The sequence below is a fragment of the Anticarsia gemmatalis genome, chromosome 17 (assembly GCF_050436995.1).
Source record: "Anticarsia gemmatalis isolate Benzon Research Colony breed Stoneville strain chromosome 17, ilAntGemm2 primary, whole genome shotgun sequence".
NCBI lineage: Eukaryota > Metazoa > Arthropoda > Insecta > Lepidoptera > Erebidae > Anticarsia > Anticarsia gemmatalis.
In genome coordinates this window covers 8825709-8840058 of record NC_134761.1, presented here as the reverse complement: position 1 = coordinate 8840058, position 14350 = coordinate 8825709, and the positions used below count along the sequence as shown (strand labels likewise).

Here is a 14350-nt window from a genome sequence, read left to right as displayed (position 1 = left end):
AGAGGTAGGTTAGATGTACCAGTAGAGGAAGTCTCAGGGAAACGTCATTTAGATACTTGTCAAAAGTATACAGAAGGCTGCTGAGTGTCTATATGTATGTAGAATTGTAGATAAATATTAAATCAAATTACCTACTTGATCTAATACTACAGATTTCTTAAAGCTTATTGATAAGTGCCTCGCTACCCAGCGCAATATTTGAAACATTATCAAAAACTCTACGAACGATATTGAGCAAGGCTCGAAATAATTTTGGAGTATTCTTAAGCTATGGCTAAAGTTCAGATTGCAGAAGTCAGAAGGTTTATAATCGACTGTCTGAGAGCTTTGGGCACAAAACCGATTAGAGCTGCAGATCAGGCCGAACTTCTTATTTATGCTGATAAACTTGGACTTCCAAACCATGGACTACATAGGTTGGGTGAGTAGGGAATCTTTTCTTTTAAGGATTATGATTCTTTTTGCCCTAAACCCCTTAATAGGGCTTCTTCTCATTTTACTATTTTAGTTATTTGTCTCATTTCGAAACCTAATTCTTTACTCATCATGAGCCTCAATACTATAATGTCTCATACAAACTAAGTATACCGTCTCCATTTTTTTTCTTTTAAATGTAGATGACTCGCCATTGTGCTCATCCAGTTAAATTTTGAACTTAGATGGCCAGGGCCAAAAAATCTTATGCAGCTTGGGGTAGTTTTATTTATAACTTTCCAAACGCCAGATTCATACGTGTACGCCATCGAGAGCGGCGTGTGTGAACCGAACAGTGAACCAGAAATACTGAATGAGAAGTCATCGACAGCCTGTGTAGACCCGAGAAATGTTATGGGCGCCACGACTGGTCACTTTGCTATGGACTTAGCTATTAACATGGCTAACGAGACTGGAGTCGGATGGGTTACTGTTAAAGGCGAGAAATTTAAAGCTATTTAGGCTATTATATAATTTTAATGGGGATCTGAAACTAATTTATCTACTTGATTAGTACGTTACCGTCCGCTACTGGCCGGAACTAGATTCTCCAATAGCAGTTCCATCCTAAAAGTTTCTCGCGAAGCTACTGCAGTATGTATTGCTAGAGCTCTTAGCTGGAAGGTGTCCCACACCAAGTTTATCGAGGCGAACGTTCTTCACCACAACCAAACAACGATAGCTATCGATTCTGCGACAATAAATACTTTGGGTACAAGTTCTGTAATGACTTAGTCCTCAATTCCAGATTATCTCAAACCTACAGACAGTTTTTTAAATCTTTACTTAAAAGGTGTTCCAGCAATGACTGTTTGGAATCTTCATTTCAGGATTAAACCACAGCGCAGAGCCGTTCAGTTTCTGGACTCTAAAGGCAGCCGATCACGGTCTAATCGGCAAAGCATTCCGTAGCATCTCGCCTGCAGTTCCAGCACCTTTTGCTACACAACAGGTTAGAACATAGTTTATAGTCCTTTAACCCCGGTAAGAATACTTAGTTAGCATATAAGTTGGAAATCTGTCATTTTTAATACATTTGCTGTCATTTTATCTTTCGGTTAAGTTCTATAACACTTATATAGAAGTTATAAAACTGTTCTTACCCCCGGTTTCTAAGTACATTTAGCGGTAGATTATCTATTCAATAGCGTTTTTGTGTATGAGTTTAAGCGCTATTGAATGGAGGAATTACCGCTAAATGTACCTCAGAAACCGGGGATTAATACTTTACTTTACTATGTTTGCCATTATTTGCAGGTAGACATAATGAGCGATTTACTGCCTCCTGGAGAGGCTTTAGCACAAGATCGGCGATTTGGAATGCGGAATGCTGCATTGGTTAGCCAAAAATAATGAAACGTAATTTGGTATTAAGGCATAGATTTACACACTGTATTTAGTCGACTACAATAAAGTTTTAACTTAATACTGACTCACTGATAAACTCCAATTCCTCCCAGAATGGTGTTAGTTATTATATAGGTTTTGATTCACCACGCATAGCGCCTGTTAATTTTCTAAGTTATAATAAAATTCAGCTACATTATATTATAGGTTAAAATCTCTGTCTTTTCCAGTCTTTTAGATTCACAAGTCCATACAAAGCCGGCCGGGCTAAGTCAAGGTATAGACAACATGAGCTTGCAGCAATGGCGGGTTTGTTTTCAGCGACAGGTAACAAAAATACTTGGTGATAATGTTTCATAAGATAAGGCCAAACCTATATCATGACCAAATACTCTGTTATTTCTTAGAACGCCTAATTTTACACAATCTACAAACGATACCTATTGATTGTTTTTCCGGCGTTGGAAGTTGTGCTTCCTTCAGCTTTAGCAAGTAGGACAGCAATGATTTTGTCTACGCTCAGTAAATTTATGTAAATTCACTGAGTATCTATCTAACAAATTCTCTGAATGCAAGTTCAGGCAAGTTTATTTGAGACAGCAAGCAGTTACAGTAGACCGACTGGTGCAACTTTACTGAATACATTTTCAACCTGTATTCATTCAGTTATCTCATGCAGATACAACGAACAACGAAGATGAGTCCGTTCCTACAAATCCAGACCACTGCTTTGTGGCCATCAACCCCGTCTGCTTCGCCACTGGCTTCGATGGCAGATTGACTAACTACAATCAGCATTGGAGCGAAATGGATCCTGTGCGTTAACATCATCATTGTCCTAACTGATAGCACCTCGACCAAAAGACCAATGTCGACGGCCTAGAGTGTTTGGTCGAGGGCTATAGCACGTGGTAGCGCTACCGGAACTAAGCAGTAGGAACACAGACAAAATTAATTCGAATACTAGATAATAATATAGAACACACCAAGCACCTAAAAAAATGTCACGTGCTCATTTTATCTCCGCGTTATTAGTCCGACAACTTAGTAGAGAGCCTTGGCATTAACGATTTATCTAGTATCTGAGAATTCTGTGCATTTCACAAAGTAGCTACATCAAATAGCCCCTACCAGCTAGATATGCCTACGAATCAGTGGTGGTCTAAATTCTGAATTTTGTATATCTCTGCCAGTCGCAAACCTTGCATACAAGGCTCTCTACAGTCTCATCTATATTGTACTACAGTTTTAAGCGACAGTTTTTTTAAGGAAGATCGTTTTATATTCTTCCAGACGGATCCAAAATTGCTTGAAGTGACTCTAGGAGACATGGATGATATTATATCAAAGGTGGCTTACGAGTCCGGAGATGAAGGCTCTCTGGCCTACAAGATGCAGCAAATCAACTCCAGTATTGCCATCGCACAAAAACTCAAAGTTAAACACATGAATCTTGAATGATGACAATAATATTTATTTCAATCATGATTAAAAAACTATGTGTTATTGTCATATTGCTAAGATTAATAAAATTTTGAAATTACTTTTTTTACTTGTTGCTACAAAAATTTTCACTTGACACTTATAATAAGTTCACCCGATTCACCGAAAAATTTACCTTTGCAATTAAAGTTATTAAGTTTTTATTACTTATCAAAGCACACATTTTATACCTAAACAACTTATTATGCCTTCTACCATTAAAGCTATCCACGCTGCGTGAGACTGAAATTAGGTTGAGCAGTTTTCGAGTCAGGCTATATTCAAATCAATTAATCTAAGAGAATATTTTATACAGGGTATTCAATTTCCATAATATCTGAACATCAGTGCATGTACGGATTTATCTACTTGCCGAAAAAAACGGCCACAGATAATTTTAAGAATGGCGTTTCTTGTTATGTGCAATTTAAGATTTTAAGCATTTTTGATATTCAGTTTGTTGCAATTTGTTTGTATGTAAGGATATTTGGGTATTTCTATTTAAATATTAAACATTTTTTATTAGCAAGTTTTATATTTTTCATTGAAAACACAGATACTTGACTGTGTTGATATGTACCTACTTGCAAACTTTGTTCTTAACGTACAAAATAATGGCTCTCGAATTCAAGGGTAAGACATTGATAAAGAAAAACATAATATTATTTGCGTTAATTGCATTAAATTTTTGTGGTTTGTCGTTCGTCAAACTATCCTTAGTCAATGCGTTCGCAGTCAGCCTGTTTGAGCACGATTAAACTCTATCTCTTTCGCTCTGTCTGTCTCGCTCGTTCCTTTGTACGACCACGGTCCACGACTCGAAAAAAAACTATTGCGCTCGCGTGCGCGTAGTAGGTGTATGTTGTGTACTTGTGTTCTTTATTTTCCGATCATTTTAGAAAATATTGTTTTTATAAAAAGTGGTACATGTTTTGTTGATAAACTCAAGAACAACTTCATACGTATTGTGGAATTTATTGAAAAAAAGCATCTACTTTCACTTTTCTGACGATAATCTTCGAAGATTTGTGCAGTTGAATCGTTTCTGTCAAGTGTCAAAGCCTATTTTTGTTGTCTTGACTTGTATCAACCGTGATTTCCTAATTTGATTTGTTTTTAGGGTGAATATTATAAATAAAATTGAGTGAAATATCTTCAGATGAAAGAACAGTAACTATCAATGAAGAATTGTGAATAGGAACGAGTCGAAGTGACTAGTGTTCTGTTAGTTTTCTATTTTATCAACAAGGTAGCGGTGATCTCCAGTTTCGGTACGAATTATTTTGTGTAGGAGTGGAAACATCAGTGTCTGTGATAGTTGCCTTAGATATAAACACGTTCTGTTCAATTTGGTGGATTTACAAGGTAAGTTCCTATGCATATTTTTAAGTTAAATACGTTTTTCATCAGGACATCCTTTGCAATTAACCATGATCTATCTATCACGTTTTTTAAGCATTGACTGAGTGCCAGTCACTTCGAGCATCCTGTAGCAAATTATAAATAAAATACCGTGTCTAATACCTGACTCATAATACCAGGTTATCACACTCGAAAACTACATAGGTAGGTAGGTGATTGATAAGGAAAAAAATATGATTCTGTAATATGTTGATAAACTAATTGTAAAAGGAAACTGATAAACAAAATATATAGTATTTGATTTGTTGCAAGAATTTCCCTGTAGCCATGTGTAGAAAAAAGAATTGAATTGTGAAAACCACTGTTATCATACCAACACTAGGTTTCAAATATTTAGGTAGCTCCATCAAAAAAAAAATAGATTCCATGTTTAAAACCCTTACAAAAAGTATTACTTGTATTTGTATCAGTCACTATAAAGTGATGATATTAGTTACTTTGTTTTTAAACTGTGTCTATAAAAATATTAGTTAACTCTTCCAGGAAGTAATTAATTGTTAGATGAAACAAACAGGCAAATAACTATTTTATTTGGTATTCTATTTCAAGTTTAATATTGTTTCCTCTTTGTCGGCTTCCAATATGTTTTTTATCCTTTATATTTCTTTATATTGATTATGTTTTATTGCTACTACCAAGCCAAGTCATAAAATATCTTTACCTAGTCTAAAAAGTGCTGTTATTGATATGTTTCCTTATCCTTTTATGTTTTTGTACAGTAAATAAATAAAGTACAGTAGTACATTGTTTTATGGACCTTTACGATTTTTATTTTTGATCCAGGCATACTTTCAGAAACAATGAAGGAATTCAACTAGAGAGGATATTAAAGAAACAGTTTTATTTGAAGCATTGCTTATTAATTAGCACCATTCTATATTCTATACCTATAGCTCTCCATGATAACAAACTTCTTAAATGTAAATATTTCAGCCACCTTAAATATATTTTATGGAACTGAAACATAAACACATTGAACATCATTTAGCAGAAGGTTCAAGAGTACATCTAGACAAGGCTGGTAACCTTTATTCCAATAATAACCATATTATTAAGATTAAAGCATTATTTCCATACAATTAACTGACTCATAGTGAGAAAAATAGAATCAAAAGTAGTTAAACAACACACAAGGCAGAATAACACAATACCAGTGCGGCTGTCCAAAACCAAAACCTAGCAAGGGACATTTTTACTCAAACACCTTTTCTTTAACCAATATTTCTAAAATTTTTTGCTGCGTCTTTTCCAAAAACACCTGTATTTCTATCTTATATAGAATCAAAGTTATGAACACGCTTAAACCTAGCAAGTGCCATTCGTACTCGGAGGTTACAAAATCAAAAAGCTAGTAAGTAACATTTCCAAGTTCAAAATCCTATCAAGTACTATACATGCTAGGTTTTTGTATTTGCGAATTGAACTTACTAGGCTTTTGAATTTGGAATTGGTATTTTACTAGGTTTTTAATCTTGGAAACGTCCCGTACTTTGTTTAAAAAACTACTGAGGTATATAGCAATAGTAAAAGCAAAAAAATAGTAAGTCACCATGCGGACCGGTGCGAATGTAAATAATGTTGTTTATTTTATTCTTAAATACAATACAAAATATTTGTTTGTCTGTCTGTTTGTCTGTCTGTCTGTCTGTCTGTCGGTCTATCTGTCTGCATATTCTTTATAGCTGACCCGTGCAACTTCGCTTGCGTCACATAAGAGAGAATGGGTCATGATTTTCCCCGTTTTTGTAACATTTTTGACTGGTACTCTGCTCCTATTGGTCGTAGCGTAATGATATATAGCCTATAACCTTTCTGGATACATGGGCTATCTAACACTGAAATAATTTGTCAAATCGGACCAGTAGTTCCTGAGATTAGCACGTTCAAACATACAGACAACAAACTCTTCAGCTTTATAATATTAGTATAGATAGTAAATATTATAGTATAGATAGAATCAAAAACTACTCGACGGATTTTAACGAAACTTGCTACAGTTATACTTCATACTCCTGGGCACGTCAAAATATACTATTCATCGCGCTATAATCAGTAGGAGTAGAGCAGTGAAAGGAAATGTTGAGAAAACGGGAGAAGTTACTTGATTTTTTAAGTTTCTGTCGCGTGTGCAGCCTCAATGGTTAAAGCTACAGCGAAACCAGGTATAACGGACATTTCCGACTAATAAATATAAATGCGAAAGTTTGTGAGTATGTTTGTATGTATGTATGTTTGTTACTCTTTCACAGAAATACTACTGATCCGATTACGATGAAATTTGGTATGTAGGTAGCTGAAGACCCAGAATAACATATAAGCTACTTTTTATCCCGGAGTTTCTGAGGGATCGGGATTTACACGGGGATGGTTCCAAGCGGACGTTTATAGAAACCAATTGAAAAACCTAGGTAGAGATGTTACTAGGTTTTTGCTATTGGTTAAACATCATACATATTTTAAAGTATCTAAAATAGTCATTTGTAAGGCACATAAAAATTGTCTAAATGCACTTATGTTAAATTTTACTATTCCACAAAGTAAAACAATTTATAATTATTCATTAGGAAACAAGACAGGTATAAAAAAGTAATTCTAATCCAAATGGCAATAGAAAATCTTTCAGGTCTTCTCCTGTATAATTAGGTCAGATGCACTTGCTAGGTTTTGGTTTTGGACAGCCGAGTGTTAGGCTGTCATTAAAAAAATAGTAAAGACCTTGATTTTGTCTATTGACTGTTGTATTGAACAAAATAAATTAGTTATGGTATGTGTTTGCCATTTGTTCAAACTAGTTGTAAACTTTACTACAATTATGTTGGTATCATATTTAAATTTTATTATAGACAGTGTTACTTAACTGTTATAAATGTGAGATTGAAATGAAATGGAGAGTGTCTCTTGTCGGTCTTTTCTTCATCAGTTTCTCTTCTCCCGGTTCAATTTCCTGGTTATGATATTCTTTGATAGATAGATTACATGTTTTAGGGTCCTACCGAAACCATCCCAGCTTTGCAGGGCAGGCATTTTTTCTTCCAATTAAAATAGCCTATATTAATCAGTGATAATATAGCATTTAAGTTTTAAAATATTTTTTTAATTGTTCCAGTACTTTTTGAGCAAATTTGTTACGAACATACTTACATACAAATCTTTCCTCTTACACCAATTTTCAAAACTGGTCTTGTCCTCTAACTTGCTATGTGCCTGGATATGTGCCTTTTTAAAATAAGTATAATAAGTATAATAATGAAAACATTGTATTAAATACAATGTTTTCATTCAATTGCACTAATTAATTACAAACAATGAATAACAAATCAGCTATTAGTAATTGCTTATTGTTACATTAAACATTGGTTCATTAATATATTTGTACTACAATGAAACTCCAATAAATATTGTAATTATTATACCATTACTGTTTTTAACGTAAATCCTTTTATTATGTTGGCAATTATGATACCATTAATAAAGGTAATCTAATTCAATATTGTGCTTTATAAAACTGTTAAACTTGATAGTTAATTTAACAATTGATTATGAAAATGATTTAGGGAAATTATTGTAGTTCTCATAAAACTGATAATAAAAAGATTTATTTCATTACAATTTAATTTACAATAGGATATTAATTATTACATTTGTACAATTTATATCTTAGCTACTACAATCACACAAAAAAAGATTATAACATACAAAAGTTAGGTACTTAAATACAAATTAGAAAATAATGTTATCTATATGTATTAATATGTAATGCTGGCACATAAATAACAGTAAACAATAACATTCCTCCTACTAGCCATGCCTGTTTTGAGTAGAGCATTTTTTTGTGGAAGCTTAAATCTACATGAATTATTGTACCACATCAAGATTTTGTGATGTCTATTAGAAGAAGAAACAAACATGCATGGACTGTTTCTATTTGAACTAATAAAACAAGAATTTAATATTTTATTATAGGTAGGTTGGTACTTAGGTAGTAACTTATACATTACATTATAAAAATTTTTAATCAAGAGCTTGGAAATATATAACTATAAAATAATCCTATAATAATAAAACCTACATTGGAACTAATACCTAATCACACAATTTACGTAATGCTGTAATCAATATGTTTAATAATTCCAGTATAGATATTGATATGTCAATGATTGTTGCTTCATTTACCTATGAATACTTCCAATATTTTATGTAGACCTTAGATAAAGAACATAAGATCATGAGGTATATCTTTATTAACACAATTCAATACCTGTGACTTTTCCTTTCTCATTCTGCCATACAGTAAAAACTAACACTGTTTTCTCTCCATACATCACTGCTATAGGTACCTATATAAACTTGCAATAAGCACATAAACATTTACTTTATTTATTTGTTCATGATTAAAAACAATATATGCGGTATTTACTATTTCCTTTCTAAATTAATGGTAACCGAGGGAAATATAAAAGTTACTAAACTAAATTACAACTACGACCTTAAATTTTCGGCATAGCATTCATGAAACATTTCAAGCCATCCATTAATTAGTAAAAAAAAACCTTGGATAAAGTTTTACCTAGTTTTTCCATCGTTAGAATTTTAGTTACCTATAAAATAACTTCGGAATCGTTAGCGATACTATTAAAAGTACGATTGAAAACCTTCGTAACCGTCTGAAAACGCGAATATTAATGCGTGGCTGTTGCTATTAAGAAATATGAACATTGTTGCTAAATTTTGCGCTACTGCAGTGTAACAAATACTGTATTTATTAGTTGATTTTCTGATTAGAGCTCACTATATTCCCTTCCATGTGAAATAGTGCTCAAATCACATAGAGATAAAACTATGCCGAGAGCCACATAATAAGTACACATTGATAACTATTACGCGTATATGTTATAACAATTAAATAATTAGCACAAGCAGGAAGGTTGATATCTGTTCTGCAGTGGCTCCCAGCTCCCAGCGGTCCCATCGCAGAGATACGGTCATAGCTGCGCGGTAGTGCGCGGGCACATTTCCTGCATCACACACAGTCGCGGGCTCCCGGCGCCCGACACCGTGCATTATAAATCCGATGCCACTGTTAGAAGCTGATAATTATATTGTATGACTCATACGTTCGTTACCGAGAAATAATAGACAGATGTTTTATCTGAAATACTGATTCGGTATATTGAATTTCTGTTATCATGACGAGCGGCGCACAGAAGCATCGATTTTTGATTAGTTTGGCTTGTTTCGTTTGAATTGATTTTATATCGCAAGTTTTTCGTATCAAATAAAGCATCTTTGATTTGTTTGATACGGCAAACTTGCGTTATGATTTTTTTAAGGAGGATCTCTTAGATGCTAAACTCATTTCGAGTAGGTACTAGAAGGAGTTACATTTAGACAAGAACGAGGAGGGTCCTGCTAGAATGGGCTAAATTCTGTTTCGTGATCCATCATACAGAAAAAAGATCAAGGGTGTCTACAAGAAAGTTTAAATATTTCCTACAATAATAGGTATTTGAAGTGGCTGTAACAAGGGGACAAATATCAAGTCGAGAAATTGATTTGCAACCGTTTCATTAGTTGCCGATACTCAGTAGCAAAATATGACAAGTACAAAGTTGAATTCAGACGCAACTTTGACCCACATAACGTGGACGAGTCGTCGCGATGCCGATTCACTCTCATGGTGTGTTTATGTCATGTTAAATGAACGCGGAACAAGTATTGATTTGTCGCCTGTTGCCCTGTTGCTGGCACGTGGACGTTTTGCTTACCCCGTTACGTATTTATTTCTACAAAATATGAGGTTACGTTACACATAAAATACATACTTCTTTAGGTTGTGCCTACTCCCTTTATGTAGATCAACAGTGTTTCATTTAAACTAGTCGTTCATGAGTTAATGAATACTATTTACTTGTCGCTTAGAAACAAACTACACTAATGGCCAAACTTTTAATAGCATTTTTAACATGAATAACGATACTTAGGTAATAATATACGAGTATGTTTGTCCCGTCCTTGATAGCAGATACAATCGCTAATGAAATAAAATGCACATTATCTCTGATTCCACAGTAGCAACAGTACAAAATGTTATTTTTCACGATCCGAGTAGATAAGTGCGCGGCATGTGGGCCATCCGACATTGAAACTATGACGTATCTCGATGGTAATTATCAACAATTGAGTGCACGAACAATTTAATTGGCCACTATCATCTTCGTGATTAATGCCTTGACATAAACGTATCACAGTGTTCCAGATAGCTTATCTACGGGTTAAAATCTCACTTGAGCACGTACGGGAATTCGCCGGCTATGCAATCATCGACGGTTATAGTGGCCCATTTTTTCATAAACAACAGTTTAAAATGTTGATGTGTCGTTGGTTAGATTTGCTTTTTCCGAGTTATGAGCTCTGATTGTTGGATTCATACTTGTACCTGTGTGATTTATAATGTGGTATTTTACACCTGCTAGTCAGTCTAACTGGGCAAAGAGGTCACGAGTGCATGTGTTGGTCGACTGCATGTCATCTCGTTACAAAACTTTTCCATCGAATACTCGAATTGTACTACCTTTGGAGTTACATTCGTTTCCTGATCAGATGGCTCATGGAGTAGGTACCTACTTATCTCCTTGTTGTGAGTCCAAATTAATCCCCCCCTTGTAAAAACATAATAAGCTTTATTAAGGGTCATTAAGAGATAACGCCCAGTTTCCGACAACAGATTAAACTTTATCAAACATGTAGTTATCTAATATCTCCAAGTTCAAGTCTAGTCAGTTATTTAATATTTCTGTTATTATTGTGCGATATTTACAGGTCAAGTTTTACTGATATTCTCTCGTTAATTGTGATAATAAGTTCATATAAGTTCTTAATTCCCTTAAACTATGTCTTTTTAATAATGAATGTAGGGTAGAAGAAATTTTTTAGTTATTTTTTCATTTATTCTTCATCAGTTTCGTTTACAAGAACGCAACGCAAATATTGTGTGTTCGATAAGGAAATTCACTTTCGATAAGTAAGTAATAAAAGTTAACCATTTATATTTCTCCATAACTTTTTAATTGATATTATCTTCGATTCGATAAGATTAAGAACCCTCCTATACAATAATGTTAGTGTATTAAAATCTACTTTAAAGAGCTCATGGCTTAGTTAACTAAAGCCGCGCGGATCGATCTCTGAGGTTAAGCTACGCTTGCCGAGGTAGTTTTGTGGATAGGTAACCATCTTACATCTTATACATATCGAGTTCCTCCGTATTTCGGAAGGCATGTTAAGTTGTGGGTCTAATCTTTGACAGTCGTTAGCAGTTGGTTTTATCGGAGGTCTCGCATATTATTACTGACCTACACGCCATTATCGTCTCTTCAGTCTTGTATAATACATAATGTTATTATTTTATGATAACTATTATTGACTATGATTGTGTTGAGGAGAGTCTCAGTGGTGATTCGTTTGAAATTATCAATAATTCATTACAACTTCACTAAGTTAGTAAAGTAATAAAATTAAAACCGACTTCGAAGCAAAATACCACTTTAATTAGCGTTCCGAACCAACATGACTATCATCAATGTATACTAAATAAGGATAATTTTTTAAGGATACATCAAAATGTTATTCTTAACTTATCAAAAAATATAGAGCACGTGGAAAGCACCCACGAAGCACGAGTTTTCCATTCAAAAAAGAATCCTCAAAATCGGCACACCCATGTAAGTTATGAGGTAACAAATTAAGAACCTTCTTTTTTAAATCTGTTTAAAGGCAACAATAAAGCATTTAGAAAATAAATACGAAAATTTTATCAATAATGCGTCTGGCTCCGCTTTTTACGTCTAGTGTAGTGGCGCCATCTCTGTTTTTACCCCGTGCCTACAAACGTAGCTAGGGGTGGTGGTAGTTCCAAGTTGGAAACGAGTTTTCACTACGAAGCTTCACCCGCTAAAAGCTTTACAATGACGTCACGGGAGGGCGCTACTTGTATCTTTTAGTTAAAATTGTAAATGTACATTTTTCAATTACCATTTTATTGTCTTTGTATGATAAAGTCGTGTGATGGGTGGTAACTGGTTATCTAATGCCCTGTTAAAAATTATACGATAATGTTGATGGATAGGTATTAAAATCTAAGTAATGTGATTCCATAACAGGAAAGATGCACACTGTAAAGATACAATTCTCGATAGTCAGCAATTAATCGCATTCCACAATACTTAAGACTGTTGCACGTGTTCCTAGTGGTTAACTTTATTAAAAACCTTCTTATAAACACATTTCCAATACATTTACACACAATTTATCTACTAAGTAAGAAGAAATGGCTGCTACTTTTGCGCAGAAAGGTTTCCCCGGGATAAAAACTGTGTGTAATTTCATCAAAATCGATTCATTCAGTGTGTTTTGTACAAATGGTTAACAAACGATTATCCTCACAAACATTCATCAATAAATTAGTAAGATAGTTTTTTTTATTTTTAACCCTGTCAAGTTTCGTCCAAAACTGATCACGGACGAACAAACTAATTTTTTATATCACTATGGACTAATACACGAACAATCTCAAGAAAATGATGACTTGACAACAGACACGTGTTCGCAAAACTGCTTGTTTAACAAAAACAAACTATTTAAAGAAAGTCACGTATAAACAATTAATTAATTGTTTTTCTCTATAATCGATCTAATAATAGCATTTCTGACTGTAAGGAAGTGTGCCGAATACCAAGAAAGGTTAACAGGAAGCATCTATTTACATGTCTTCTGAGTCAGCAGTAGTCAGCAGTACCTACCTAGTCACTTAGCGATAAGTGCGTTATGAAATGACATATTTGTACTACATTTGAGGTTTGAAACCCACGTGAACGCGAATTGTGATGATTTGTCATAGGTGTTTCGAATACCTGTAGTTATTATGTAAGAAATGCAAGGTTAGAAATGTAGGCCATATTGTTTTTGGAACCTACTCCTAAACGCTTTAAGTTTATAATAATAAACTAGCTGACCCGCGCAACTTCGTTTGCGTGTATCCCGCTACTTCGACAAATACAGTCAACGCACCAACACATATTGGATACTAATTTTCAATTCACAATAACTTCTCTTTCCCTTAACCGCGTTTAAAATATTAAAATGTTTTTTGGTTTCTGTGACTCTTCTTTGATCGCCCCCCCTATTAGTTTTTGGAAAAAATATTTAAATAATGTACAGATTTTTTTTTTGTCTTATATGTATAGATCAAAGTCGTAGTACCTACTTTTTAATATTATTTATTTTTTATGTACCGTTTTTTATATTTTTTGTTTTTTTTTTATGTACTTACCTACTTTTGTTATATACATCTAACTATTATTTTCTTGTTTACTTTTTAAATTATTTACATTCTACATTTTATTACTTTTACTTATTTTTTATTTACATTTATTTTTAGAAGATTAACTTTGTCTACATTTTTTGAAATATAATATAAGGTATACATACATTTTCATTTTAACGATGAGAAAGGTTTCCCATATATTTAAAATTAAAGACTATCTACAATTAAAAACTACCTGTAGGTAGATATACATGTTATTTTTTTTTATTTTCCTTTTATTGACGCTGCCCCCGCCGCCGCGGC

General features: G+C 33.8%; 2 protein-coding genes across 3 annotated transcripts in view; both read left to right on the top strand.

Moving 5' to 3' along the window:
- Positions 1–270: 270 nt before the first annotated feature.
- On the top strand, positions 271–3282 carry LOC142980195 (ureidoglycolate dehydrogenase (NAD(+))-like). The gene is made up of 6 exons (XM_076125529.1): positions 271–421; positions 725–913; positions 1305–1426; positions 1732–1812; positions 2488–2637; positions 3115–3282. Exons 1-6 carry the CDS (start codon positions 271–273, stop codon positions 3280–3282), a joined length of 861 nt encoding a protein of 286 aa, XP_075981644.1.
- An 825-nt stretch (positions 3283–4107) lies between these two features.
- The window catches only part of fdl (beta acetylhexosaminidase fused lobes), a 107435-nt gene continuing 97192 nt past the window's right edge, over positions 4108–14350 (top strand). For both annotated transcript variants that reach the window (XM_076124825.1, XM_076124824.1), the window contains exon 1: positions 4108–4668. The gene's annotated coding sequence lies outside the window, so the exon portion shown is untranslated. The remainder of the gene's footprint in view (positions 4669–14350) is intronic.